The 26,649-nt window shown below is 40.7% G+C and overlaps 2 protein-coding genes and 2 long non-coding RNA genes across 8 annotated transcripts; 2 read left to right on the top strand and 2 right to left on the bottom strand.

Annotated features, from left to right (window-relative positions):
* Positions 1 to 3,401: 3,401 nt before the first annotated feature.
* Positions 3,402 to 10,114, bottom strand: LOC106611988 (LON peptidase N-terminal domain and RING finger protein 3). Its single transcript, XM_014212733.2, has 10 exons — positions 9,311 to 10,114; positions 8,537 to 8,655; positions 8,165 to 8,428; positions 7,819 to 8,041; positions 7,596 to 7,686; positions 6,999 to 7,235; positions 6,685 to 6,843; positions 6,144 to 6,306; positions 5,873 to 6,022; positions 3,402 to 5,762 (listed from the first exon to the last, which is right to left on the bottom strand). Exons 1-10 carry the CDS (start codon positions 9,951 to 9,953, stop codon positions 5,601 to 5,603), a joined length of 2,211 nt encoding a protein of 736 aa, XP_014068208.1. The 5' UTR covers positions 9,954 to 10,114; the 3' UTR covers positions 3,402 to 5,600.
* Positions 10,115 to 10,763: 649 nt separating this feature from the next.
* On the bottom strand, positions 10,764 to 18,001 carry commd5 (COMM domain containing 5). Its single transcript, NM_001140699.1, is given in 7 exon segments — positions 10,764 to 11,392; positions 12,039 to 12,114; positions 12,387 to 12,482; positions 16,515 to 16,565; positions 17,239 to 17,267; positions 17,403 to 17,563; positions 17,722 to 18,001. Coding segments are annotated over 7 exon segments (657 nt in total). The 5' UTR covers positions 17,864 to 18,001; the 3' UTR covers positions 10,764 to 11,290.
* A 1,081-nt stretch (positions 18,002 to 19,082) lies between these two features.
* Positions 19,083 to 21,349, top strand: LOC106611987 (uncharacterized). 4 transcript variants are annotated; one of them, XR_001330203.2, is made up of 4 exons: positions 19,083 to 19,412; positions 19,805 to 19,949; positions 20,908 to 21,006; positions 21,105 to 21,349. It is a non-coding gene; the product is annotated as an uncharacterized lncRNA (long non-coding RNA). The 4 variants fall into 4 exon arrangements; XR_001330204.2 differs by having other exon boundaries at positions 19,085 to 19,412; positions 19,829 to 19,949; XR_001330202.2 differs by having other exon boundaries at positions 19,374 to 19,644; positions 19,829 to 19,949.
* A 2,031-nt stretch (positions 21,350 to 23,380) lies between these two features.
* On the top strand, positions 23,381 to 26,269 carry LOC106611986 (uncharacterized). 2 transcript variants are annotated; one of them, XR_006771063.1, is made up of 2 exons: positions 23,381 to 25,155; positions 25,448 to 26,269. It is a non-coding gene; the product is annotated as an uncharacterized lncRNA (long non-coding RNA). The 2 variants fall into 2 exon arrangements; XR_001330200.2 differs by having other exon boundaries at positions 25,445 to 26,269.
* Positions 26,270 to 26,649: the final 380 nt, after the last annotated feature.

Raw genomic sequence — 26,649 nt, 5'->3', positions numbered from 1 at the left:
TTAAAGCGTTACAAACCTTATTAAATGCTAGGTATTATTTATTTTTGACAACTTAGTGAATTGAGCTTCACCTCACTAAAGAAGTGTGATTCTACAGTTTTCCTGATGTCCATAGTGTCCACGTTTTGACTACTGGACCCAACTGCCAGTGACCTGGCGGGAGAGGGGGTATTTGTTACATCATGCAGATAAAAGCATGTACAGTGCTGAGAAAAAGTATTTGCCCCCTTCTAATTTTCTCTACTTTAGTATATTTTTGATACTTAATGTTATCAGATCTTCAACCAAAACATCTTATTAGATAAAGGGAACCTGAGTGAACAAAGAACACAAAAATGACTTAGTTATTTCATAAACAAAGTTATGCAACACCCAATGGCCCTGTGTGTAAAAGTAATTGCCCCCTTACACTCCATAACTTGTTGTGCCACCTTAAGCTGCAATGACTCCAACCAAATGCTTCCTGCAGTTGTTGATCAGCCTCTCATGTCGCTGTGGAGGAATTTTGGCCCACTCTTCCATGCAGAATTGCTTTAACTCAGGGACATTTGTGGGTTTTCAATCATGAATTGCTCATTTCAAGTCCTACCACAACATCTCAATTGTGATTAGGTCTGGACTTTGACCAAGCCATTCCAAAACTTCACATTTGTTGCTTTTTAGCCATTTTCATGTAGACTTGAGTGTGTGTTTTGGATCATTGTCTTGCTGCATGACCCAGCTGCGCTTCAGCTTCAGCTCACAGACGGATGGCCTGACATTCTCCTGTAGAACTCTCTGATACAGAACAGAATTCATGATTCCTTCTATTAAGGCAAGTCATCCGGGTCTTGAGGCAGCAAAGCATCCCCAAACCATCACACTACCGCCACCATTATGTCTGGCGAAAACTACATGTGAAGTTTTGGAATGGCCTACTCAAAGTGCAGATCTAATTCCAATTGAGATGTTGTGGCAGGACTTGAAACGAGCAATTAATGCTTAAAACCCCACAAATATCACTGAGTTAAAGCAGTTCTGCATGTAAGAGCGGGCAAAAATTCCTCCACAGTGATGTGAGAGACTGATCAACAACTACACATGTTGTATTCGGCGCATGTGACAAAGTTTGATTTGATTGCAGCTAAAGGTGGCACAACCGGTTATTGAATGTAATGGGGCAATTACTTTTTCACACAGGTGAATTGGGTGTTGCATAACTTTGTTAATTAAATAAATAAAATAAGTATATTTTTTTGTTATTTGTAAACTCAAGTTCCCTTTATCTAATATTAAGTTTTGGTTGAAGATCTGATAACATTCAGTATAAAAAATATGCCAAGACAGAGAAAATCAGACAGGGCAAATACTTTTTTTCATGGCATTATACTTCCAGATGACAAAAGTGGTTTGGAGAGGGGAGATAACCGAGGCACTGACTCATGAAATCTCTTTTGTGTTCCACAACCTTCCATTTCAGCCCATGGGTTAAGCTCGTGTGCATGGGGTGTTTTGTTGGAGGCACAGACCAAACATTCCCAAGAGTCAGGAATTTTTCAGTGGCAGAGATGTTTCCTGTGTTTCAGCTCATGTTGATAGCCCTCTCAAACGTTGCTTTTGAAAAGCCTTTGCAATCTAATGGCCCCCTCATCTGGTGTTTAAAGAATACGTATTTATTTAATTGAATTAGAGTAGACAAGTGTAATGCAAGATAAGACTATGGCCACATACACAATACAACTTGTACAACTGATGTAAAATGCATTTGACACAATGGTTGTGATACAACAGTCTGCCTGCACAAAAATCATTGCACAGTCATTGGGTAGTCTCCACATTGCCTGTGTACAAATGTTTTTGCGGACAAACTCTGTTGTATCACAACTGTTGTCACGTGTTGTAAACTAGGATGTGTACTCTTTAGTTTGACTATTCCTCATCACAGACAAGGCTTTGAGGGATACAAAGACAAACCCTGCAATATCCGCTGCAATATGATAACCATTATACAACACTTTGATTAGGCACATTAAAATAGCATGCATTTATTCGCAGCAGCTTAAGGCTGAGGGCAGGCTGTCTGCACATTACAAGCACAGCCAGCACAGTGTGACAGCATGGAAGTGTTGGCAGCATTGAAGCGATAGGAGACAGTATCGAAGCCAGAGCCCACCCTCTGTGCCATCCATCCACTGGCAGCATCTCAGAGCTATCAGCCACAGGCAGCAGCATCTCAGGGCTATACATTGAGCACCTAACACTGTATCATATGAGCTTGTGGCACACATAGTCACACACTTTTCACATGGGCACACTCTAGCCCTTTGACACACTGCCCTCTCTCTCACGCAGTTTCCCACACTGTTTACAATGGACGATCTAGCACTAAGTGTGAGTTCTGTCATCACATCAGCACACAGACAGGCACTTAACCTCCCAGATGCCTTTTCTGGGTAAGTTAGGTAACCATTTTTCCCACAATGCACTGCTTTGCCCTACTTCTGTCAGTGTGTTACATGTTTTATAAAATTGGGGGAAGGTGTATCTGCCAAGTTCCAATAGCAACCCCTCTAGTGACCTTATCATTTCAGTTACATAACCTTACTTGGCGTGTAACATAGGACTAGTGTTATGTGGCCAGTCTGGCCAGGGCACACTGATGAGGGATCTGTTTTAAGGCGTATACTGAGAAAGAGTATCTTTATACTATCTAGTTCCAGTGGGGCTCTCGGTACAGTTGAATAATATTTGGCTTAGTCGCTTCACACCTTTGAGATCCCATTTGTCACTCACTAAAGATTGTTTCTGCATTTTTCTGTCCTGAACAAACAAAGCATGACACCTTATTCAAAATAACAAAGATGGGGGAAAAAAGAGTCCCTTGCCATTTTGGCACGATTCCTGGACCGACTGCTGAAAAATGCCCTCTCTCAAAGGCAGAACAAGATACCCTGATCCTCTGCAGATGCTAACCCCATTTCAAAGTTTACGTAACGTCTGACTGCCTTGTTATGTAAGCCCTATTAAACATATCCCCATGGCTTCTCCCTCCCTCACTCCCACCAGACAGACAGCCTGCTAATTACATTGGTGCTACTTGTCCCCTCTTCATCGGAGTCCATTATCCCTCCCAGTCAGGGAGGTGCGGTACAGTATGGGTAAGGTCATCTCCTCCAGCAAAAAGGCAGAGCTGCAGAATGTGGGGCAGTGGGGCAAGGGGAGTGGAATAGTGTTTCCTTCCTCCTAAACCGTGACCTACATTCACACTGTTGTGTAAAGCCAATGCAGCCTTACATAAGCTTTCTGTTATGTCCCAACATTCTAGATGTTTCTAAAGAGCTATATTGATACTACTTTAGACTAACACCGAACCAAAGGAGAAAAATGTTGAACACGGGACGAGACAGATGAAATACCATCTGTTTAGCAGTTATTCCACTAATTAAGAGCCTTTTTTATTCAGAAGTGTGTTTTCTGTACATTGTATAACATTGCAATGACTACATTTCCATCAAAACAGAAATATGTCAGATAAGATGCCTACAACATACATTCCATTTTTTTTGTAAACACATACAGTTAGAGGCAATTATACCTGTGTTATACAATCACCCAAAAAAGACTCCATCCATGGTCACCTCATCTCCATAGAAACAAATGACATGTACATTTTAATTAGCATGTTCTGTGGTGGAAGAGCTACAGGTCAGTGTGTCAGAGGTAGATGGCTTCAATCATTAGAGCAAGGTTCAATGTGGAATTCAAAAAGGGCAGGAAGATACTACCGTTGAATTTCTGTTGTTTTGGCATTTTCTGATGTAAATGGGAAAAATGCATCTTTGCATAGAATTTGGCTTACATGCAACAGCCATATCAAATGTATATACATGCAAATGTGTGATGTTGGAGGAAAAATTATCTACTTGAATTGACATGCCAATCAATGAACTTTTATCCTGACATTTAATTCAACCAAGGCTCAATGTTGTTGTTGTATATGAAAGTCCAGCTGAAAATACTCAAATTGTGTTCTTGCATTGAGATGATTTTCATTTAGTTGGGATAAAATACACAATATAATACCAATATTTGTAACAACAGCAATACTCACAATGAACCAGGACTGGAATTGTTTAAAATTACTGTTTGTCTCCTCAGCAATAGTTTGGACTTTAAGCCAAGTCTTCCTCGATGGAACGCTACCTTGAACCCTGAATTCTGCTACATAGTTTGAGCTTTATGGTACTGGCATCATGGAGGAAATCCAACTTAAGGCACTAAATGTTGAAAAAGATTAGAAATCACTGAGTGTTTGATGCTACAGTTTATGATTCCAGTGGACAATAACTGGAATGACAAGATGATGACAGTTCAAATGTCAGAAATAACTATTCCAACTCCTTCATGAGCTTTTAGAATGGTTAGACTGCTGCCTGTTTCATCTGACTGTAATGTGGTTTGGAAAATAATTTCAGAGTGTTTTGGGCAACCAAATGCAAAAACGTTTTTCTAAAACCAAACTGAGAATATTGGAAAGTGGTAAAAGTGGCAAGGCTGATAAATCCTTCACGCTCTACAAGTTGATATTTCCCTCGTCTACAGTTATTTGCATGTTCACATTCACATCGTTGTCTTTTGTATACAAGCCAGGAATCACGCTGCACAAGTGGTAACCGTTATTGCAATCACTTTGAGTTTGTTCGTCACTTGTGCCATCTCTAATTTAAGACCATATATGTTTCAAATAAGAGACAAGGCAGCCCTATATAAATACAATAACTTACAATTGGCCCTTGGAATACAAAACATAATTGTTCTTCTTGAACACATTTCCACAAGATTTAACATAACCATCCTGGTTCAACATTGTCTGTATAAAAAGGTGATCATCATAACAAAAATAACAGTAGAAAACTATTTTTTTTTTAAAAGTCTGTCAGACAAAGAATCATGTAACATCCAACAAAACAATAAAAGGTTTTCCTTTCTTAAAGGCAAATCTCACGACCCATCTTTGCTCACCATGAGAGTATCACTTATGCTGCTGCTGCAAAGTAGGTAATATAAATAACAATACATATTCCATCGTAAGTAGGAGATAGCTCCTTTCAACTGGAGGTGTATCACACTCATCTACACCAAAACAGGGATGAAATCGTATTATCTGAATGATATAGTTAAAGCAGCAGCAGAACCTGTACTGTTCTGTATCGTCATTTTGTTAACTCATTTTCTACATTTTCAGGGGTTTTGGTTTTGATAATATGTAATTTGTGGTGGTTAATAAACCCTATGGAAATAAAAAGTTATGTATGTAATAGTTTAGAGTTTGTCATCCCTCCCAGGGATGTAAACATGTTGCATGCACACGCTGTGTTTATAAATAATAACAAAAACTAAATCAATCATTGTCTTTAAAGCACACCGATTAAAAGATTCAGTCCATAAGTAGCCTCTTCTAATCCTTGGAAGGAAGAAATAATCAGCATCACATTTTGGTAATCTAATCAAAGCCCACATGCCAATAACCTATTTACGCAGAAGGCTTTCGTTAACATTTGGTCTTCCTGACAAAACAGACATCCACATGGAGGAGATGGATGGTTGTGTGAGGGTTGGAGTTATCGAGAGGAGCGGTTGCGGGTCATGAAGAGGAGTACTCTGCGGATGCCACTGAGTCTGTCCTTCAGGGAGGTCAGGGCAAGGAAGGGCAGCTGGGCTCGACCCTGCAGAGGAAGGACTGCCAGCAGCCACCAGCACCAGGACGGCCCGTTGGGACAGGCCTAAAGGGGAAAACCAGAAGAATCCATCCATAACCTGTTCAATACAAACTGTGTCGTATCAAAATAGAGTTAACATATATACGATCTGTATCCAGGGTTCACATATTTACCTGTGGTTCAGAGTTTTTCTCCGGCATGGGCCCAAAGTGACCCACGATCCTCTCCATCTGTTCTGCTTTGAGGGAGTTGACCCAGATTAAGGCCTGGTCATACACTGCATCATGGAGACTCTGAAGCTCCTTCTCTGTCACACCCTCCACCTATACAGAATAAAAACAGCCTTTATTAGCACAGTGAGATACACTAATACACTTTAAACATGTTCAAACAAGTTCAGAGAACATTCACGCAAATGCTTGAGTTTATGTGATTAACAATGACCTTAATGTCTTCCAGGTATTCAATGTCTGCTGTGTTGTACCCATCTCTCTGGTGTTGCTCAATTACTTTAAACCTTCTTTTCCCGATGGTGTCAACAATGGAGCGGCCATCTGCAAAGAATTCCACGTTTCGGATCTCCAGGAGGCAACCGTAATCTGCAAATCTATGGGGATGGAAAAAAAGTAGATATGGTAAGCAAATAAGACCAAAAATGTGCTTAAGCCATTCACAGGGGGACCAAACAATAAAGTAGGCTATATAAACTATCTGAAGTTGCTTATACAAAATGACATGCAAGACCTGCTCAGTTCTGATAATAGCCTAAGGCCCTCAATGGGGCCAAACAAGAGAGTTGACCCAATGGGGACAAACAAGAGAGTTGGGCCAAACAAGAGAATTGACCCAATGGGGCCAGACAAGAGAGTTGACCCAATGGGGCTTCTGAGTTGTTAACATGAACTGACAGATGATGCCGATATCCCCGGTCTGACTGAGGAACATGCAACACAATGTCTCTCTGCTTTGTACAGGCTTTACTCACCCTTTGAGGTTATCATCGAGGCACATTCCAAACTGCTTGGTACCCATCTCCATACACCTGCGGATCATCAGCCTGTAGCAGGGCTCAAAGACGTGAAGAGGGCATGGAACGGTGGGGAAGGCCATGGTGCAAACAAATATAGGCACGTTCTTGTTTAGACTGCAAAAGAAGAAATCAAAGTAGAGAAAATTATTCGTTTGAGGAAATAATATATCCAAAGTTACAGGTGAAGAAACATAAATGCCATGTTACATGTCTTTGTTACACAGTACTGGATCAATGGGGTAGTGTCTGTATGCTGACGTGATTCTTACTTCGATAAGTCTGCAATCTCCTCCGCGTTGACTTTCTGCCTGTCCATGAGCTCGGATGGCAGATACTTGCAGATGAGGTTCTCCACCAAGACAGTCTTGTTGTATTTACTTTCTGACAGATACTCTTTCAGATCCATCTTGCAGAGAGGACATTTTGGGTTGTAGTCCAGACATCGCTCCAGGCATTTCAGACAGAAGGTGTGTCCGCAAGGAGTGGTGACTGGTTCATAAAAGAGCCTAGGGTATACCATGGAGAGAAAGGATACTCAGAACGTCTCACACTACTCTATTGTTGATTACTTTCAGGTTCTTATTTATAGCGCATTGCATTTCAATTACAATGTTTGATAATGAAATGTAAGCTATAACGGTGAAAATAAGGCTAGATGTTTACCTATTCATCTTTATTGCTTAATACTATCAGAAAGGAAGATTGATATCTTGTGTTCACTTGTAAAATAACTGACTTGTGTCAGGCTGAGAAAATAACTTTTAATCCAAGAATATCAGAATCAAAAGCAGAACACTATATTATTATCCTTAAGTGGCAAATACTACAATTCAGCTACAAGTATTGTCATGGATGGTAGTACTCACCTCATACACAGAGAACACTCCAGGTCAGTCGGGTCTATGAGGCCAGCAAGTACTGTACTCCAGGAAGTTGCCTGTTCATTCTGTGTCACTTCTGTAAAGGAGAACCATTTGAGTTAGATAGTGAATCTCAATGACTACTTCACTTACAGTAGACATCATGCCAATAAAGCGCCATCGAATTGAAGAGCATTTAAGGGGTGAGACAAGAGGCATTTAAACTTACCATATCTGGAACGCTTGCAGATGTCGCTACTGTCCACTTGGCTGTCCTCTGATGAGCTACGTTTGAGGAAGACGCTCCTGTTGGTGACGCTGGGATGGCAGACATTCACCTGATTTTCTATTTTCTTTCCGCTGCATGTCTCAAACGAGCCATCTGTCTTAGATTCACTCACCGTGGGCGACAACGTCAACTTCTCGTCAGAGGCGATGATATTCTTGTATTCCTGTGAGAAAGGGTGATGATATGAACTTACCAAAATGTCCTAAGTTCATGAGCTCAACTCCAGGCACTATATGATAGTACTGTATTATATAGAAAAACTCAGAAGATAGATGACTTCTCTTACCTTGTAAGATGTGGTGATGATGCAGCTTGAGGTGTTCAGGACGCCACCTTTAAATCTACTTCTGGAAGATAGTAGACTTGTGCAGTCCAGGATTCTGTTGTGTACTTGATCAGTGACAGGGGCCAGGAGATCACTCAGAATCTTTTGCGCCTCTGTTTTTGCCAGTTTACTCTCAGGGTCTAATGCAATGACGACCAGGTACTCTCTTAACGCTTCTTCACATTTCCCCAGAGTGACAAGAGCTTGTGCTTTTCTAATATGTCCCTGGAAGAAAAGTAATGTTTAGTAATCAGTACAAACCTACAATTTCTTTGCATTGTGAAGTTCTGATGATAGATCTAAATTAAACATGGCAAAACATTCAACCCTCACCATGGACCATAGAGGCATGAGTTTGCATGCCATCTCTGCATCATGAAGGGCATCCTGGTAATTCTTCAGACTGGAATTGATCTGTGATCGGTTGCTGTACAGAACATGGTCCCTTGGAGCTGGAAAATAAATACAACATACTGAAAATGATCATCTATTAATTATTCCATCATTCTATCATTGAATGTCACACAAGACCAGTGTTCTTTAGATCACAGTGAAAATGTGGGGATTTTGGGTTATTGTTGAAAGAGATTGTTGTTCAACATTTGAAGAAGTATGTTTAATCAATAATGACAGTGGAACCAATACTCCCGTGTCTACTGTTGAACTTTAATTACCCTTGACCCACATTTATTTTACTGTTTGTTACACAATCACAACAAAATGCCATGGCTCACATGTTACTCAATGTTTGGTCACTTAGCCCAGTGTTTCCCAAACTCGGACCCTGGCCTAGCCTACATAACATTTTATTTAACCTTCACACGCCCATGTCTGACATAAGCACGACTCTCTCCGAATTAAGTGGTTATAGCCTAGTAAAACAGGATACATTTTTATAATAATTTCCCCATCGAAATCTTACAATGTAGCGCAGTTTACACCACACGCTGCTGATTCAGCTGTCAATTAAACCAGCCCCATGGGCACTGAAAACAGTACCCTACATACTGTTGCAACATTGCATAGGATATAGGCCACCCATTTAATTTAATTCCATTTAGAATGAGTTTTGAACATTGATTGAAATGAAAAGGTAAAATACCATACCTATTTGTATAGCTTCGTTGTATTTTTCCAAAGCAGAATCCATTTTCTCTGAATATAGTCCATTCCCCTCACGTCTCAGATGAACAGCAAGTAATTGAACTGGAAACCACTTTGATAACAAGTTACTAAGAACAACATTTACTCTATAATTGTCCACATCATTGAATTTGGTCATGTCATTGCACTCTTTGCAGCAGACAGGCATTTCTTCTCTGTCCAGGCACTTTTTGCAAAAGCAGTGTCCACAAGGCAAGGTAACTGGCTCGTATAGAAATCTATAACATATTCTGCAGGTAAATGCATCATATCCAACGCAATAAGAGTTCGTCTCCTGCCTGTTGCTTTGACTGTCTGTCCCATCATTTCTTTTAATACTGTTAGAGAGATATTTAATAAGATTCTCCAGATGGACTGGTCGGAGTCTCCCGATTTCAGCCGCTTTTCGGTAGATTTCGAAAGCTTCGTTCAATTTGCCAGCAAATGCCAGGGCATCGGCTCGTTTCACCAACAGATCTTGCTGCTTACCAGGGTCACGGAGGTGCAGCATTTGACATTCGTATATGTCTGCTGCGAGCCCGAAGTTTTTAGATTTAAACGCTTCTACCGCAAGAAGCAGCATACAATCTGTACTATCCGTTCCCATGATGACTGCTGTTGTGTAGTAGTCTCGCGAAATTAATATTTCCTTTTTGGAAGTAACAGGTCGTTCTCTATTTATCTCATTTTCTGAGGTCTTCGCCCCTGTTCAGCTCACTACTCAGACGATATGATAGCACACCATAAATAATATTCAATTTTTTTAAAATAAATAAATAAAAGTTACATAAACTGTCATGTGACCACAGCCAGCTGTTTCTATTGGACAGGTTTCTAACGCGGTTGCCTAATAACAATTCAGTTGTAACACAGAGAGCGTCTGGACTGAGGATAGAAATGGGTCTAATGCGTAATACTTGTATAGATGTACGTAGGTTGAAGGCATTCCATCACTGGTCTCTTGGACAGTAGAGTATATGGCGCGGCAGGTTGCCTCGTTACTGGCGTTGGGCCAGTAACTGAAAGGTTGTTAGATCTAATCCCCGAGCAGACAAGGTAAAAAGCTGTCGTTCTGCTCCTGAACAAGGCAGTTAACCCACTGTTCCTAGGACCCTCTAAAATAGGATCCAGAGAACCCTTTTTGGTTCCACATAGAACCACCACAAGGGTGACATTTGGAAGCAGATGTTCTATGTGCTACCAAATAAGGTTTTATGTGAACTGAAAAGGGTTCTATCTGGAACCTTATTTTCAGAGGGTTCTCCTACAGGGACAAAAGGTTCTACATAGCACTCTTTCTGAGAGAGTATGTGGCAGTAGGCTATAAAGTGACATAATAGTCTATTATAATTACAAATTCGTAAGCTTGTTTTACTAATGTGACACATTAATTAGGCACTGTGCTAGAGGCAGTATTACATGGAAAATGTGTTTTTATTCATTCAAGGACTAAAAGACAGTTAGTGGGTTACACGGTTACCCAAATTCCTCCACACAGGTAGGTCGTCTGAGCTTGCAAATTAACTCAATCCCATTTTCAGACAGCCAGGGACAGGTCAACCTTCTTTTACAGTGACTCTGAAAGTGGGCCATCGGTGTAACCCAGTCAGTCTAGACCTGGATGAGGTTTAGCCTAAATCCTGTGGCTGACCCATAACTTTCCCCCATGTCACCTTAGCAATTCTAGGTCAACTTTACTTTGAACTGTACATTAAATAACCACATGGTTATAAACAAACAATACATTTACTGTTAACACCGTTATTAAGTCAAGCGCTAATAAAAATATCTGATATTTAAGACACAACACCCATTTTAGTACAATTGATAATATTTAATATCTACAGTACGACATGTCAAAATGATATAAATCCATTTTATGGCAAAAACCCTGCCTGATGAAACCACTTACTGGTCTTCGAATAACCTTACTGACATGCATGGTTAATCTTGAATCTTCAAAACACTTCTCTTCTCCAGATCGTTCATCTCTTTAAGAATTAGTGCAACGTTGTATCGGAGTTCTTGAAACTTGGAAACAGGCACCTAGAGAGAAAAAACCCGACATATTTAAAAAGGTAGAATGACGTTGCCATGAGCAGCATGCCGGGTTCGCTTCACTCATTTACAACGTGGTAACCACGGAACCAAAACAGCGGAGAAGTTGAGCCTCGTGCTTCAACGTCCTTAGTTGTTGCGAAACTTGACCCACTATGCCGTTTTCTTTCTGCATCTTGGTCATATTGCTGAGTCTACCTTTAAAATTACCCAATTGTATTGAAGGAAATAACACTATTATTAACACTATGAATGGTGATATCAAGCTCTGTCTTACAAATGGACTATGGAATAAATGCAATGTCCGATTACTTGTTTGAACACAGTACAATATTTATGTTTGAGGGAAGTGTTGGACATGCCAGACAGTTCCCATAATCCTTCACCATAAGATGTTGATAGTCTAAAACAGATGTAGCCCATATTGTAGTCTAAACCATGTTGTATAAAGTTGTATAAAGCAGGGACACACTGTTACATAGTAACCTAGTTGCAACTGTGATAGGCCAACATATTTACAGGCAGAGTAATTACACACATGCATTAGACAAACTTAAATCAACCCTCACCCTAGTAAGCCAGTGAGGAGATGTGCATATCAAAGTCATAACCAGCAAGTTGTTAGTGTTTTTACCTCAAAGCGATGGGCCTTTCCATCTGAGAGCTTCATCTGCATTAAAATGGAGGGCTGCAAGGCACGAGCTAGGGAGCTTCCAAGAAAATAACAGACAATGTGATGCATGTATTATTAAAATCAGAGCCTTCTAAGCAATTCTGTTTGCTTTTTAAATTCTCACTACACAATAATGAAATGTGTTTACCATTTATCAAACCATTTATTGTACTACTATATAACGATAACACTGCATGCATTTCATGCACATTTTCAGTTCTCATAATATTTTCTCAGTTTAATTCTCTGTTCAATTTCTCCTTCAGAAAGTTGACCCTCCAATGTGATAGTGAACAAAGTATAGTGTACCTTGTTGATATGGCCACATCCACTCTCCATCTAAAATCCTTCAGGGAGGGTAATCGAGGCCCCTGCTGTGTAGCCACTGCCTCCAGTGCTGTTCGTCTGAAAAAAAAAAAAAAAAAAAGAGAAAGCAAGGGACAGTGAGCTGATCCACAATCACAGAGTGAGCACCACAGGGGTCTCTGTGCATAATAAACCCACCACATAAGTGCTGGAAACCTTGATTTTAATATAAGAAAGACAAACCTTTTCATTAAGTTGGTCATTTTGTGCATTCAGAAAGTAAACAGAACCAATGATTTTTCCCCAAACTTTGTTACATTACAGCCTTATTAAAAATTAATTGATTGTTTTTTTTCCCCCTCTTAGCAATCTACACAGTGGTGGAAAAAGTACCCAGTAGTCATACTTGAGTAAAAGTAAAGATACCTCTTAAGGATCCGCCCCCTTTTTTCAATTTTCTCCTAAAATGACATACCCAAATCTAACTGCCTGTAGCTCAGGACCTGAAGCAAGGATATGCATATTCTTGATACCATTTGAAAAGAAACACTTTGAAGTTTGTGGAAATGTTAAATTAAATGTAGGAGAATATAACATTAGATCTGGTAAAAGATAATTAAAAAAAAAAAACTTTTTTGTACCATCATCTTTGAAATGCAAGAGAAAGGCCATAATGTATTTTGCCAGCCCAGGCGCAATTTCGATTTTGGCCACTAGATGGCAGCAGTGCACGTGCAAAGTTTTAGATCGACACAATGAACCATTGTATTTCTGTTCAAAATGATGCATCAAGACTGCCCACATGTGCCTAATTGGTTTATTAATACATTTCCAAGTTCACAACTGTGCACACTCAAACAATAGCATGGTATTCTTTCACTGTAATAGCTACTGTAAATTGGACATTGCAGTTAGATTAACAAGAATTTAAGCTTTCTGCCAAAATCAGACATGTCTATGTCCTGGGAAATGTTCTTTTTACTTACAACCTCATGCTAATCACATTAGCATACGTTAGCTCAACCCTCCCGCAGGGGACCCACCGATCCTGTATTAATAGAAAATTACTCAAGTAAAAGTGAAAGTCACCCACTAAAATACTACTTGAGTAAAAGTCTAAAAGTATTTTGTTATAAATATACTTAAGTCTCAAAAGTAAACGTAATTGCTAAAAAAAAATAATAATAATAATACATATATTACATCATTTACAAATTAAGCATGTGTTTAGTGAGTCCACCAGACCAGAGGCAGTAGGGATGGCCAGGGATGTCCTCTTAATAAGTGCGTGAATTTGACCATTTTCCTGTCCTGCTAAGCATTAAAAAAATGCAAGTACTTTTGGGTCTTAGGGAGAATGTAAGGAGTAAAAAGTACATTGTTTTCTTTAGGAATTTAGTGAAGTAAAAGTAGTCAAAAATATAAATAGTAAAGTGAAGTACCTATACCCCCAAAAAACTACTTAAGTAGTACTTTCAAGTGTTTTTACATAAGTACTTTACACCACTGACAATACCCCATAATGACAAAGCAAAAATTGTTTAGACATTTTTGCAAATGTATAAAAAAAAGTACCAAACTTAAATATTACATTTACATTAGTCTAAAAGACCCTTTACTCAGTACTTTGTTAAAGCACCTTTGGCAGCTATTACAGCAGAGTCTTCTGGGTATTACACTACAAGATTGGCACACCTGTATTTGGGGAGTTCCTCCCATTCTTCTCTGCAGATCCTCTCAAGCTCTGTCTGGTTGGATGGGGAGCGTCGCTGCACAGCTATTTTCAGGTCTCTCCAGAGATGTTTGATCGGGTTCAAGTCCGGGCTCTGGCTGGACCACTGCACTTTGCTCCATTCATCTTCCCACAATCCTGACTAGTCTCCCAGTCCTTGCCACTGAAAAACATCCCCACAGCATGATGCTGCCGCCACAGTGCTTCACTGTAGAGATGGTGACTGCTTTCCTCTAGACATGACACTTGGCCTTCAGGACAAAGAGTTCAATCTTGGTTTCATCAGACCAGAGAATCTTGTTTCTCATGATCTGAGTCCTTAGGTGCCTTTTGGAAAACTCCAAGCGGGCTATCATGTGTGTTTTACTGAGGAGTGGCTTCCGTCTGGCCACTCTACCATAAAGGCCTGATTGGTGGAGTGCTGCAGAGATGGTTGACCTTCTGGAAGTTTCTCCCATCTCCACAGAGGAACTCTGGAGCTGTCAGAGGGACCTTCGGTTTCTTGCTCACCTCCCTGAACAAGGCCCTTCTCCCACAATTGCTCGGTTTGGCCAGGTGTCCAGCTCTAGGAAGGGTCTTGGTGGTTTCAAACTTCCATTTAAGAATGATGGAGGCCACTGTGTTCTTCGGAACCTCCAATGCTGCAGAAATGTTTTGGTACCCTTCCCCAGATCTCTGCCTCGACACAATCCTGTCTCGGACCGCTACGGACAATTCCTTTGACCTCATGGCTTGGTTTTTGCTCTGACATGCACTGTCAACTGAGGAACCTTATATAGACAGGTGTGTGCCTTTCCAAATCATGTCCAATCAATTTAATTTAAATAAAGGTGGACTCCAATTAAGTTGTGGAAACATTTCAAGGATGATCAATGGAAACATGATGCACCTGAGCTCAACTTCAAGTCTCATAGCAAAGGGTCTGAAAACGTACACTACCAGTCAAAAGTTGACACACCTACTCATTCAAGGGTTTTTCTTTATTTTTACTATTTTCTACATTGTAAAATAGTGAAGAGATCAAAACTATGAAACATAAATAATATAATGTAGTAACCAAAGAAAAGTTATTCAAAGTAGCCACGCCTTTGCCTTGATAACAGATTTGCACACTCTTGGTATTCTCTCAACCAGCTTCATGAGGAATGCTTTTCCAACAGTCTTGAAGGAGTTCCCACATATGCTGAGCACTTGTTGGCTGCTTTTCCTTCACTCTGCAGTCTAACTCATCCAAAATCATCTCAATTGGGTTGAGGTTGGGTGATTGTGGAGGCCAGGTCATCTGAGGCAGCACTCCATCACTCTCCTTCTTGGTAAAATAGTCCTTACAGTCTGGAGGTGTGTTTTGGGTCATTGTCCTGTTCAAAAACAAAATTATAGTCTCACTAAGCGCAAACGAGATGGGATGGCTTTTCGCTGCAGAATGCTGTGGTAGCCATGCTGGTTAACTGTGCCTTGAATTCAAAATAAGTCACAAACAGTGTCACCAGCAAAGCACCCCCACACCTTTGAACTCTGAAGCATTTATTTGGGCTAAAATCTGAGGTGCAGTTAATTCTAATTCACTTATTCTCTGCAGCAGAGGTAACTGGGTCTTCCTTTCCTGTGGCGGTCCTCATGAGAGCCAGTTTCATCATAGTGCTTGATGGTTTTTGCGACTGCACTTGACGAAATCTTCAAAGTTCTTGAAATTTTCCGGATTGACTGACCTTCACATCTTAAAGTAATGGACTGTCATTTCTTTTTGTTATTTGACCTGTTCTTGCCATATAGGGCTATCTTCTGTATATTTCCCCTACCTTGTCACAACACAACTGATAGGCTCAAACATATTAAGGAAAGAAATTCCACACATTAACTTAAGGCACACCTGTTAATTGAAATGCATTCCAGGTGACTACCTCATGAAGCTGGTTGACAGAATGCCAAGAGTGTGCAAAGCTGTCAAGGCAAAGCGTGGCTACTTTGAAGAATCTCAAATATAAAATATATTTTGATTTGTTTATCACTTTCATGGTTACTACATGATTCCATGTGTTATTTCATAGTTTGGATTTCTTTACTATTATTTTACAATGTATAAAATAGTAAAAATAAAGAAACCCTGGAATGAGTAGGTGTGTCCAAACTTTTGACTGATACTGTATGTAAATAAGGTACTTCTGTTTGTTTTTTTAATACATGTGCAAAAATGTCCATAAACCTGTTTTCACATTGTCATTATGGGGTATTGTGTTTAGATTGATGTGCAAAATGTTTTACTTTATCCATTTTAGAATAAGGCTGTAACGTAACAAAATGTGGAAAAAGGGAAGGGGTCTGAATACTTACCGAATGCACTATATGGCAACAAAATGTTGGGAATATAGGCTAATGTTAATCCATAGCAGTCAACATACCGATTGCCAAACACCACACTTGCAAAGTCTGTGATGAATTCCTCAGGTATCCTACAATGAAAGAATGGAATGTCAGCTGAAAACAATTCAAAACATTTCCAGATAATATTTGGACGGCATAGTATGAATCATTGCTTTGAATAACATAGACGACCAAGTGTAGAGTCAGTGTTTCATATTACGATAAAAAACCTTTGGGGTTAATTTACACAATGATATATTGTAATAATGTGTGTGATCTAATATACCACCAGCTCCTTCGGTGATAAACAAATTATGGGGATCTTGGATTGCCTATTGCAGGGTTCCCCAACTGGTGGCCTGTGGGACGAATTTGGCCTGCAGGTGGTTTTATTTGGCCCCCTAAGTTCTCTGAGCAAATAGACTGTAAAAACACCAGGAAATCACCTTCAAGTGATTTTAATTTAGGAAATCTGTTTGCAAGTACTCCCACACATAATAGAGAGAGAATTGATCATATACAAATACAAGCAAGGTTTGAAATTATTATGTTTTGGTCAAATCTATTTGGGCTTCACTCGGACAATTTGCGGTCTAGAATTTTTTTGTAATTAGGCACCCGACCATCCTTGGCTGAATCTAGTTGACGATCTCTGGCCTATTGTAAGCAGTTGTTCAATTCCTTGATACAGGCAAGATAAACTGATGCTTCACAGCTTTGAGATGTGATGAGGTGATGAAGGTGACACATGGAAGAAGCTACCTTAGTTCCCTTAGATCTTCTTTGAAGACCTAGATGTAAAAAATATATTTTATTGTAGACGTTATGTAGGAGTCATGAAATCAGACGTCATCTAGAAATCCAACCTGACCATGGTCTATGAGAGTATGGTTTCAATACAACATAAACAATAACCAGTTCTTTACCTCTTGTTTTAAAGATGATGTGGGGATACGTAATGCCTCTTTTAGGAGTCTGTACATTCCAGCCACAACATAACTCAACCGTTCTTCAGGGAGGGCAGCATTTTCCGCGATAACCTTCATTGCTTCTCTGCAGTCCTTGCCCTCAATAGCACTCACCACCGCTGGGAATAGACACAAGAAAAGTGATGACAAAATGGTTTACGTGTGTGTTTGTGTGTGAGAGAGTGAGTGCGTGCGTGGACAGACGGAAGAGAGAGAAATGGAAACGAATTAATTTAACAATATACCAAAGTTAATGGCATGCAATTTAATAACAAACCTTTGAGTATTTTTCTAAACATTTCTTGGTCTAAATCCTTCAGCTGTTTAGCCATGATTTCGATTTCTGATGGTATCCTTCCTCCCAAAAAACTTGAGTCTTTGGATGCACCAACCGCGACTTTGGCATGGCTTGACGACATTATACTTCATATATAGCTAAACTTCTTGAACAAACCTAAATGAGCGTAACTTATTTTCAAATTATGATGTGTTTGAGATGAGTAGCTTGTCGGTTTATTTATTCCAGACAATTTCTGTAATGGTAGATCACATGACATGCCTTCTTCTCATGGCGGTCTGCAAACAACCGTTAGAGGTGCCTCTGCCGCCACCTACTGTACTGGAGTGTGTGGTCAAGCATAGTTTACAGATTTTAGAATAAAAGGAAACAAACGAACATACAAACAAAAATTAAACCCTCCTACCTAATCATGTACTACTAAGTAAATAAAAAAAGAGCCCTACTAACTTTTAACAAAAACAAACCCTCCTGTATCTCCAGAATCCCTTCCAACCTTCCCCAACCGAGATGCATCCATCTGCAGCCCTGCAGCATAGCCTCTGACAAATACTAGCCTGTCACTAAAACCAATACTATCTATCGCCATCTACTGGTCGTGGTTAATCCCTTACGCAAACTGTGCATGTGAACTCCTTTCGTTTCCTAGATTACTTTCCTTTTTTACTCTCTCCCTTTCCTTTTCTCCTTTCCTAGTTTCCTTTCCTCCTTTCTTAGCTTCATGTGGCAGCAGGTAACCTAGCGTTACAGCATTGGGCCAGCTGGTTCAAATACCCGAAGTGAGCAAGGCATTTAACCCTAATTTGCTACTATGGCTGACGCTGTAAAAAAAAATACATTTCCCTGCACATATCTGGTGTATGTGATAATAAAACATCTTTATAACAAAAAAATCCTTCCTGACTTCCTTTCCTAGCTTCCTTTCCTTTCCTCCGTTTTATTCCCTAGATACCTGCACTCCTTTCCTAGCTCCCTTTATTTTCCTCCTGTCTAGCTTCCTTTCCTCTTTCCCTAACTTGCTTGATTGAAAAAAGTGAAAGAAAGGGAGATATGGAAGGAGGAGAGGAAAGGGAGGTAGGGAAAGAAAGGAAGCTTGGAAAGGACGAAAGGAAGCTAGGAAAATATGAATAGAAAGGAAGCTAGGACTGGGGAAAGGAAAGGGAGAGAGGAAATTAATCTATAAAAATAAAAGGAGTTCACGTGTATGTGGTAGGGGTTAATCATGGTCAGTAGATGGCGATAGTAATAAAAACATACAAATATTGATCACATTCACATATTTAAATCAAATCAAACCAAATCAAATCAAACTATTTGTCACATACACTTGTTAATTAACAGATGTTATTGCGGGTGTAGCGAAATGCTTATTGGTTTTAGTGACAGGCGGGTTTTAGTAACAGGCTAGCTCTGTTTTATTTTTTACAGAAAAGTAGTTTGATTTCTTTTTTTTCTTTTTTTGTAGTTTGTTCAGTTTTTTGGGAATCCTGTTTCCATCCTGCACAGTGGGTGGCGGGATGCACATAAAATTCTGCGAATGCCAATACTGTTGAGTACCACAGTATGAGTCATAATACCAAAAAAACCTAGAGGTAAAACCAGTAAATGGTTCCAATTGTAATTCGACCATTCATTTTTCCATAGGGGATTTTAGAACTGCTTCATATAAGGTCAGTGCTCCATGTAGGCTTACCCTCGTGTGACATTTTGATAACTACCCAAATCTCTCTCAGACAATGTCAATTTTATCAATATATTCACCTGTAATCACCCCCCCTCCTCAAATGAAACGCTAATTAGCAGCTAATGTGGCTATCATACAGAACTATAGTAATCACTCAATGTGCAGGGTGGGAAAAACCTCCACATTTCTCCATGTAAACTCTCATTCACAAGTAACAAGTAAGCTAGCAAGTACAAATTATAGCTCTTTTTAGTTTCTCGTGTAAATAATTGATATTGTGTTTTTCTCGTGTGTATTCTTGTTTAGCATTTTGAAAATTACTTAGCTAGCTACCTTATTTTTTAATTTTCAATGTTCTAATTACCCTGGCCTTTGAAGCTAACTAGCTTCTCCGTTGATCAGAAGCAAGGATGGTTCTGTGCTATGTACCGGATTTGTCCATCACTACTCCGAAAAGCACACGTGCATTTTATCATTTTCCGACATCGGTAAGCGTGAGGCATCGCTGGAGCTGTGTGATAAGGTAAGCCCTGTTTGCTAGCTTCGAACAAGCTATTTTGGTTAGGTCAAAGATCTGTGGTTAGCTAGATGCTTTTGAAAATTACCTTCCTTAGAAGTAAAAAAAAACAACAACAAAAAAACAGGCATAGGCCAGCATAATCACTGTTGTGACCTTTTATTATTGACAAGTTTTGTGATCTAGCCAGCTAGTTAATGTTAGCTCACGGTTTTTGTAGTCATACTTTTTCACGTGGTGACATGCTAGTTAGCTAATGTTAGCCCACCAGGGCTAACATAGCTAGCTAAATATTGCCTGGTGGGTTAGCAAGTTAGGCACTTTGGTTGGCCAGTTGTCTACATTAGCTAATGTTAGCTAGCTAACGTTGCAACATTTTTCGCTGTGGTGTAGTCGAACTTTCCCGACAGGCAGTGACATGTAAACGAATGTGCCTAATGTTAGAAACTACACGAATGACGAGCTAACTTAGCTAGCTAAACGTTAGCTATCCCTGCCCTGGTGAGCTAAAATTAGCTAGCATGTCACCATGTGGAAAAGTGTGATCACACGATTGGTGAGCTAACGTTAATTAGCTGGCTAGTTATCTCACAAAGCACATATGGGCTCAATGTTTTCCCATACAAAACACAAACGATTTTGATCCACATCTAATCAAAGTACCTGTGAAGTCAGTTATACATGTCAACAGGGATGAAAATTAAGCTAGCACGAGGCTAGTACTTTCAGACTGGGCTAGTAGACAATGTGCCAAACTAGCCTGACACAGCAGTGACATTTTCCCTTTACAAACAACTTCCAAGACCCATTCATCAGAGACATAGCTGTTGATTGAGAAACAATGAGGCATGAGGATTGGGTGTTGAGGGACCACTTGTCACATTATCAGGGTGGCAGGTAATCTAGTGGTTAGAGCGTTGGGCCTGACAATGTACAAATCTGTCGTTCTGCCCACTGTTCCTAGGCCGAACCCACTGTTCCTAGGCCGTCATGGTGTCAGTGTGAACCGAGCACAAGCATCCAGTTGTGGAGACTACAGTACATCAAGCCTGTGGACAGACAGGTCAGTAACTCAGATGTAATAATATTTTGTGCACATCATTGAATTTCTAGATGCATCGACATATTGACTTTATGTCCCCTTTTCCCCCCATGTTTTAGATATGAGACGTGACATGCGGTACATCAGGCTCACCCCATGAGAAGCAGTGCATGATCAACGCCACCCTCTATCTCTCCATTAAATTCAAAGAGCTTTATTGGTGTCAATAAAGGCTCCGGCCTTGGAGCTGGACTGGATGCCGTGCCTTGGAGCTGGACTGGATGCCGCCTTCCCCTGCGCCGATGCCCAGTCCAAGCACGGCATCCAGTCCAGCTCCAAGGCCGGAGCCTTCCTCTGCGACGGTGCCCAGTTCAGGCACAGGTCAGGGTTCCAGCAGGTCTGGGACAGGTAGCACGTCCGGTGAACAGGTCAGGGTTCCATAGCCGCAGGCAGAACAGTTGAAACTGGAGCAGCAGTACGGCCAGGTGGACTGGGGACAGCAAGGAGTCATCATGCCAGGTAGTCCTGAGGCATGGTCCTAGGGCTCAGGTCCTCCGAGAGAGAGAAAGAGAGAATTAGAGAGCATATTTAAATTCGCACAGGACACCGGATAAGACAAGAGAAATTCTTCAGATGTAACAGACTGACCCTAGCCCCCCGACACATAAACTACTGCAGCATTAATACTGGAGGCTGAGACAGGAGGGGTCAGGAGACACTGTGGCCCCATCCAATGAAACCCCCGGACAGGGCCAAACAGGCAGGATATAACCCCACCCACTTTGCCAAAGCACAGACCCCACACCACTGAAGGGATATCTCCAACCACCAACTTACCATCCTGAGACAAGGCAGAGTATAGCCCACAAAGATCTCCGCCCCGCCACAACCCAACCCAGACAGGAAGACCACGTCAGTGACTCAAGCCACTCAAGTGATGCACCCCTCCTAGGGACGGCATGGAAGAACACCAGTAAGTCAGTGACTCAGCCCCTGTAATAGGGTTAGAGGCAGAGAATCCCAGTGGAGAGATCATTTATCACTTCATTTAGGATACATCAACACCACATGCCTTTTGGGGTTGGAGGGTTTATATTTTGTCCTGTAGATCATTCAAGGTAATTGGAGAATCCAGTGGGTTCTGGCAGTCTTTAAAACCTCTTGACGGTCGCCTAGGATAGGGGGCGCCACAGCGCATGTGTGCCCATTTTAAACGGCCTACTACTCAAACTCAGAAGCAAGGATATGCATATAATTAATACTTGTGGATAGAAAACACCCTAAAGTTTCTACAGCTGTTTGAATGGTGTCTGTGAGTATAACAGAACTCATATGGCAGTCAAAACCCCGAGACAGATCGAAACAGGAAGTGGAATTCTGAATTGCGGACTCAACTTCATCACGTTGCCTATTAATCACACCGTGAGCTATGGTTCATTGAGCACTTCCTATTGCTTCCACTAGATGTCCCCAGTCTTTACAAAGTGATTTGAGTCTCCTACTGTGAAAACTGACAGAATGCCACGCTGTGGAACGTGGTCACACGGAGAGGGCCATCACCATTATGACGCCGGCGCCCCTGGCTACCTTCCCCTTTCGAAACGTTTATAAAGACAATGCAATCGTCCCCCTTGAATCTTATTGGAGCTCTGGTTGAAAAAGGCCCTAAAGATTTATGTTATACAACGTTTGACATGTTTGAACGAACCTAAATAAGAAAAAAATGCGTTTTGTTGAAAGAATAGTCCCGCGGCCACGGAGCTTTTGGTGCAGCCTTCAGAACGCGCTAACAACAACAAGCTAATGGAACATAAAGGAGGAACTTTTTCGAACGAAAATACATTTGTTGTGGACCTGGGATTCCTGGAAGTGCTTTCTGATGAAGATAATCAAAGGTAAGGGATTATTGACAATAGTATACAAGACTAGATTTGATATGCGATTGTTCCAAGATGGCGCTGACCTGTATTGCTAGCCTATTGTTCTGAGTATCGCATCTCCTTTTATCGCAAAGTGTGATTACCCAGTAAAGTTATTTTTAAATCTGGCATTACAGGTGCTTTCAAGAGATATTCATCTATAAATCTTAGAATGACAATATTACATTTTTAAAATGTTTCCGAATAGTAATTTAGTAAATTGTAGCGCTGTTTCATCGGATGCATTTGAGGGAAAATAGTCAACGTTACACACCGATGTAAAATGCTGTTTTTATATATAAATATGAACTTTATCAAACAAAAGAATGCATGTATTGTGTAACATGATGTCCTAGGTGTGTCATCTGATGAAGATTGTCAAAGGTTAGTGCTGCATTTAGCTGTTTTTTGGTTATTTGTGATGCATGTGGTTGGTCAGAAAATGGCGGTGTGGCTATTTTGACGATGTACTCTCCTAACATAATCTAATGTTTTGCTTTTGCTGTAAAGCCTTTTTGAAATCGGACAACGTGGTTCGATTCAGGAGAGGTGTATCTATAAAACGATATAATTTTTTTTTTTTAAATTGGAGAAAAAAAAAGTATTACATTTTGTTATGCTAATGGCGATAGGATTTTTCGCTGGATGTCCGTCCCGAGGCCGCACAGGGGTTAATAGTTGATTCTAAGATTTGTATTTGATCATGTATATGTTTTTGCTGTTTGTTTGTTCTTTTGTTATCGAGCGAAAAATATTGCAGAAGTGGTTTATCCATACATTTTGGTTAGATAACTTTTTGTTGTTTAGTGTGTTCCAATTTTCCCAGAAGTGGTTAGACTCTATAGATTCAATTACATTGAGCTGATTTCTGATGTGCTGTTCCTTTTTTTCCCCTCCGTAGTGTATTTCTGTATTGTTTTAGTGATTCACCATAGTGAAGGCGTAGGCTCAGGTTTTCTGTGCCTCTGTTTTTGTTTGGATAGGTTTCTCAATTTCTTTCTTAGGTTTTTGTATTCTTCATCAAACCATTTGTCGTTGTTGTTCATTTTCTTAGGTTGGCTGCTTGACATTTTTTTATTTGAAAGTGAAGCTGAGAGGTCAAATATATTGTTGAGGTTTTCTACTGCCATGTTTACGCCTTCACTATTACAGCGAAACGTTTTGTCCAGTAAGTTGTCTAGAAGGGATGAATTTGTTGATGCTTAATAGTTTTTTGGTAGATTTCTACACTACTTTCCTTCCATCTATAGCATTTTTTAAATATTATGCAGTTCCTTTGGCTTTGATGCCTCATTATTGAGTATTGCTCTGTTCAACTAGACTGTGATTTTGCTGTGATCTGATAGGGTTGTAAGTGGGCTGACTGTGAACGCTCTGAGAGACTCTGGGTTGAGGTCAGTGATAAAGTAATCTACTGTACTACTGTCAAGGGATGAGCTGTAGGTGTACCTACCATAGGAGTCCCCTCAAGCCTACCATTGACTATGTACAGACCCAGCTGTGACAGAGCTGCAGGAGTTGTGACCTGTTTTTGTTGATTGTTTTGTCAGGGGGGCATATTTGGGAGGGAATGCTGTCACCTCCAGGTAGGTGTTTGTTCCCCTGTGTGCTAAGAGTTTCAGGTTAATGTCCAGTTCTGGCATTTAGGTCGCCACAAACTAGTTCATGTCCTTGGGCCTGGAAATGGTTGATCCCCCCCCCCCCCCTTCTAGGATGGAGAAGCAGTCATCGTTAAAGTATGGGGCAGCAACTAAGACACAGGAGGTAAGAAATAATTTGAACATCACAGATATAAATTCCCACTGTGCCATGATAAAGTTAACTACATTATTTTAGTTGGCTGCTTTGAGCAATACGTGTATGTAATATAACCTATTCTGGGAGCCTACAGTAGTGTTTGTGTGTGTGTGTGTGTGTGTCTATGAACTACGTGGAATATTTTTGGACTGTTGGCTTCCCTGAAAACAGGTACTGACAGGAGGCGTAACGAGAATGCTGATTGGAATAAAACCTCAAGGTAAGAACTGATTTGTGTGAAACTATTTACAAGATATGCTGTGCCAACTCTGGGAGCATGTGGTCCTTGAAAAACTCCTCTAGTCCAGCAATATGAGTCTGCCAGAGGTCGTTACTTTGGATGGGAATGGTGATGGAGGCTTTGGTGGTCCACACAACGAAGAAGCAAGTGTCCCTTCCAGTGATGTGGAGCTGCCCTTGGACCTGGTGCCAGTAAGGATGGTCTTCAGAGACGGTAAGACCCTCCCTCCTGGATATAGAAATCATTCGACTTCACTGCCTTTTCAATGGCAAGGTCCTTGCAGCATAGGGACACTTGACCTCCACCACTGCTGTGGTGCCCACCAGACCATCCGGTGAGGCACCCAGGATCCCAGACCCCGTGACCCAAAGCCTTGACTCCTACACATCCATCCCTGTAGCCATTTTGAATGCCTTGATGCCCTCCTTCATTATCTGTGCCCCAAAATGTTAGATAACACCCCATCTAATGACTGTGATCTGAGGACTCTTTTTTTTTTTAGCAGCGATGGAGTAACGAGCTTGGGCCTAACCAGTACTCCAAAATTGTTTTCTGTCAACTTCCCTCTCCTCACGGTGTGCCAGTTGGGGTTGGTGCGCTGTCCAACTGTTGCCTACTTCTCCACCGACAGCAGGATGCCAGCCAGGATGCCTGCATGCCCTAGGTGCCTTTTTAAAACAATGTCTGGTACAGACAGGAATGACAGGGAGGGTAGAGGTTGTTCTGGCTCAGGTTCAAGGAGACCTGCCCCGGAGACAGTTCCTTAGCCACTGAACATCCTCCTCTGTGGGCTCACTCACTCTCATGGCTGGCTTCCTCCACTCGCATTCCACATCCGTACAACCGATATTGTGAACTGCAAAAATAGCCAATGCAACTACATTGCTACACTTATGAGCTCCACGGTGCATTTGCATGCGTTAGAGAGAATCCGCTGGTCACCTATTGAGACCTGCCAAGAGGAAGGATGCCACATTCCTTTTCAATGCTTTTAACACCTTGAAAAGCATTTTTTTGTAAGAAATGTGCTATATAAATAAAGTTTGATTTGATTGATGACATTACAGCTGTAGAATATGTAATAAACTCTAATTTTCACATGAAGACAAGTGCAGTTTTTCCATAAGCAATGTTTTCTAACTTGACACATCCATCATACAGTGGGTAAAGATCCTATAAATGAAGAATGTGTGAATGCATGTACCACTTTGAATATTGAAATGATGTGCCTTTGAGGTTTTCCCTCTGGACATAGAGGCTGGATGTCTAAACAAAGTCAATCATTCTGAATGTCAATGGATTTAAATAAAAATCTCATTAATGACAACATTCTAGAACTGAGTCATCACTCATCTGTGTCTGGTGTAATCTAATATACACTGAGAAAAAATATATAATTGCAACATGTAAAGTGTTGGTTTCATGAGCTGAAACAAAAGATCCCAGAAATTTTCCATATGCACAAAAAGCTTATTTCTCTAAGATTTTGGCCAAAATTTGTTTACATCCCTGTTAGTGAGCAGTTCTCCTTTGCCAAGACAATCCATCCACCTGACAGGTGGATTATCAGGAAGTACATGATCATTACACAGGTGCAGCTGGTGCTGGGGACAAAAGGCCACTCTAAAATGTGCAGTTGTGTCACACAACACAATGCCACAGCTCTGTCAAGTTTTGAGGGAGCGTGCAATAGGCATGCTGACTGCA

This window comes from Salmo salar, chromosome ssa09, assembly GCF_905237065.1.
Source record: "Salmo salar chromosome ssa09, Ssal_v3.1, whole genome shotgun sequence".
NCBI classification, from domain to species: domain Eukaryota; kingdom Metazoa; phylum Chordata; class Actinopteri; order Salmoniformes; family Salmonidae; genus Salmo; species Salmo salar.
Note: the sequence above shows the minus strand (reverse complement) of the source record. Positions and strands in the feature narration are given on the sequence as shown.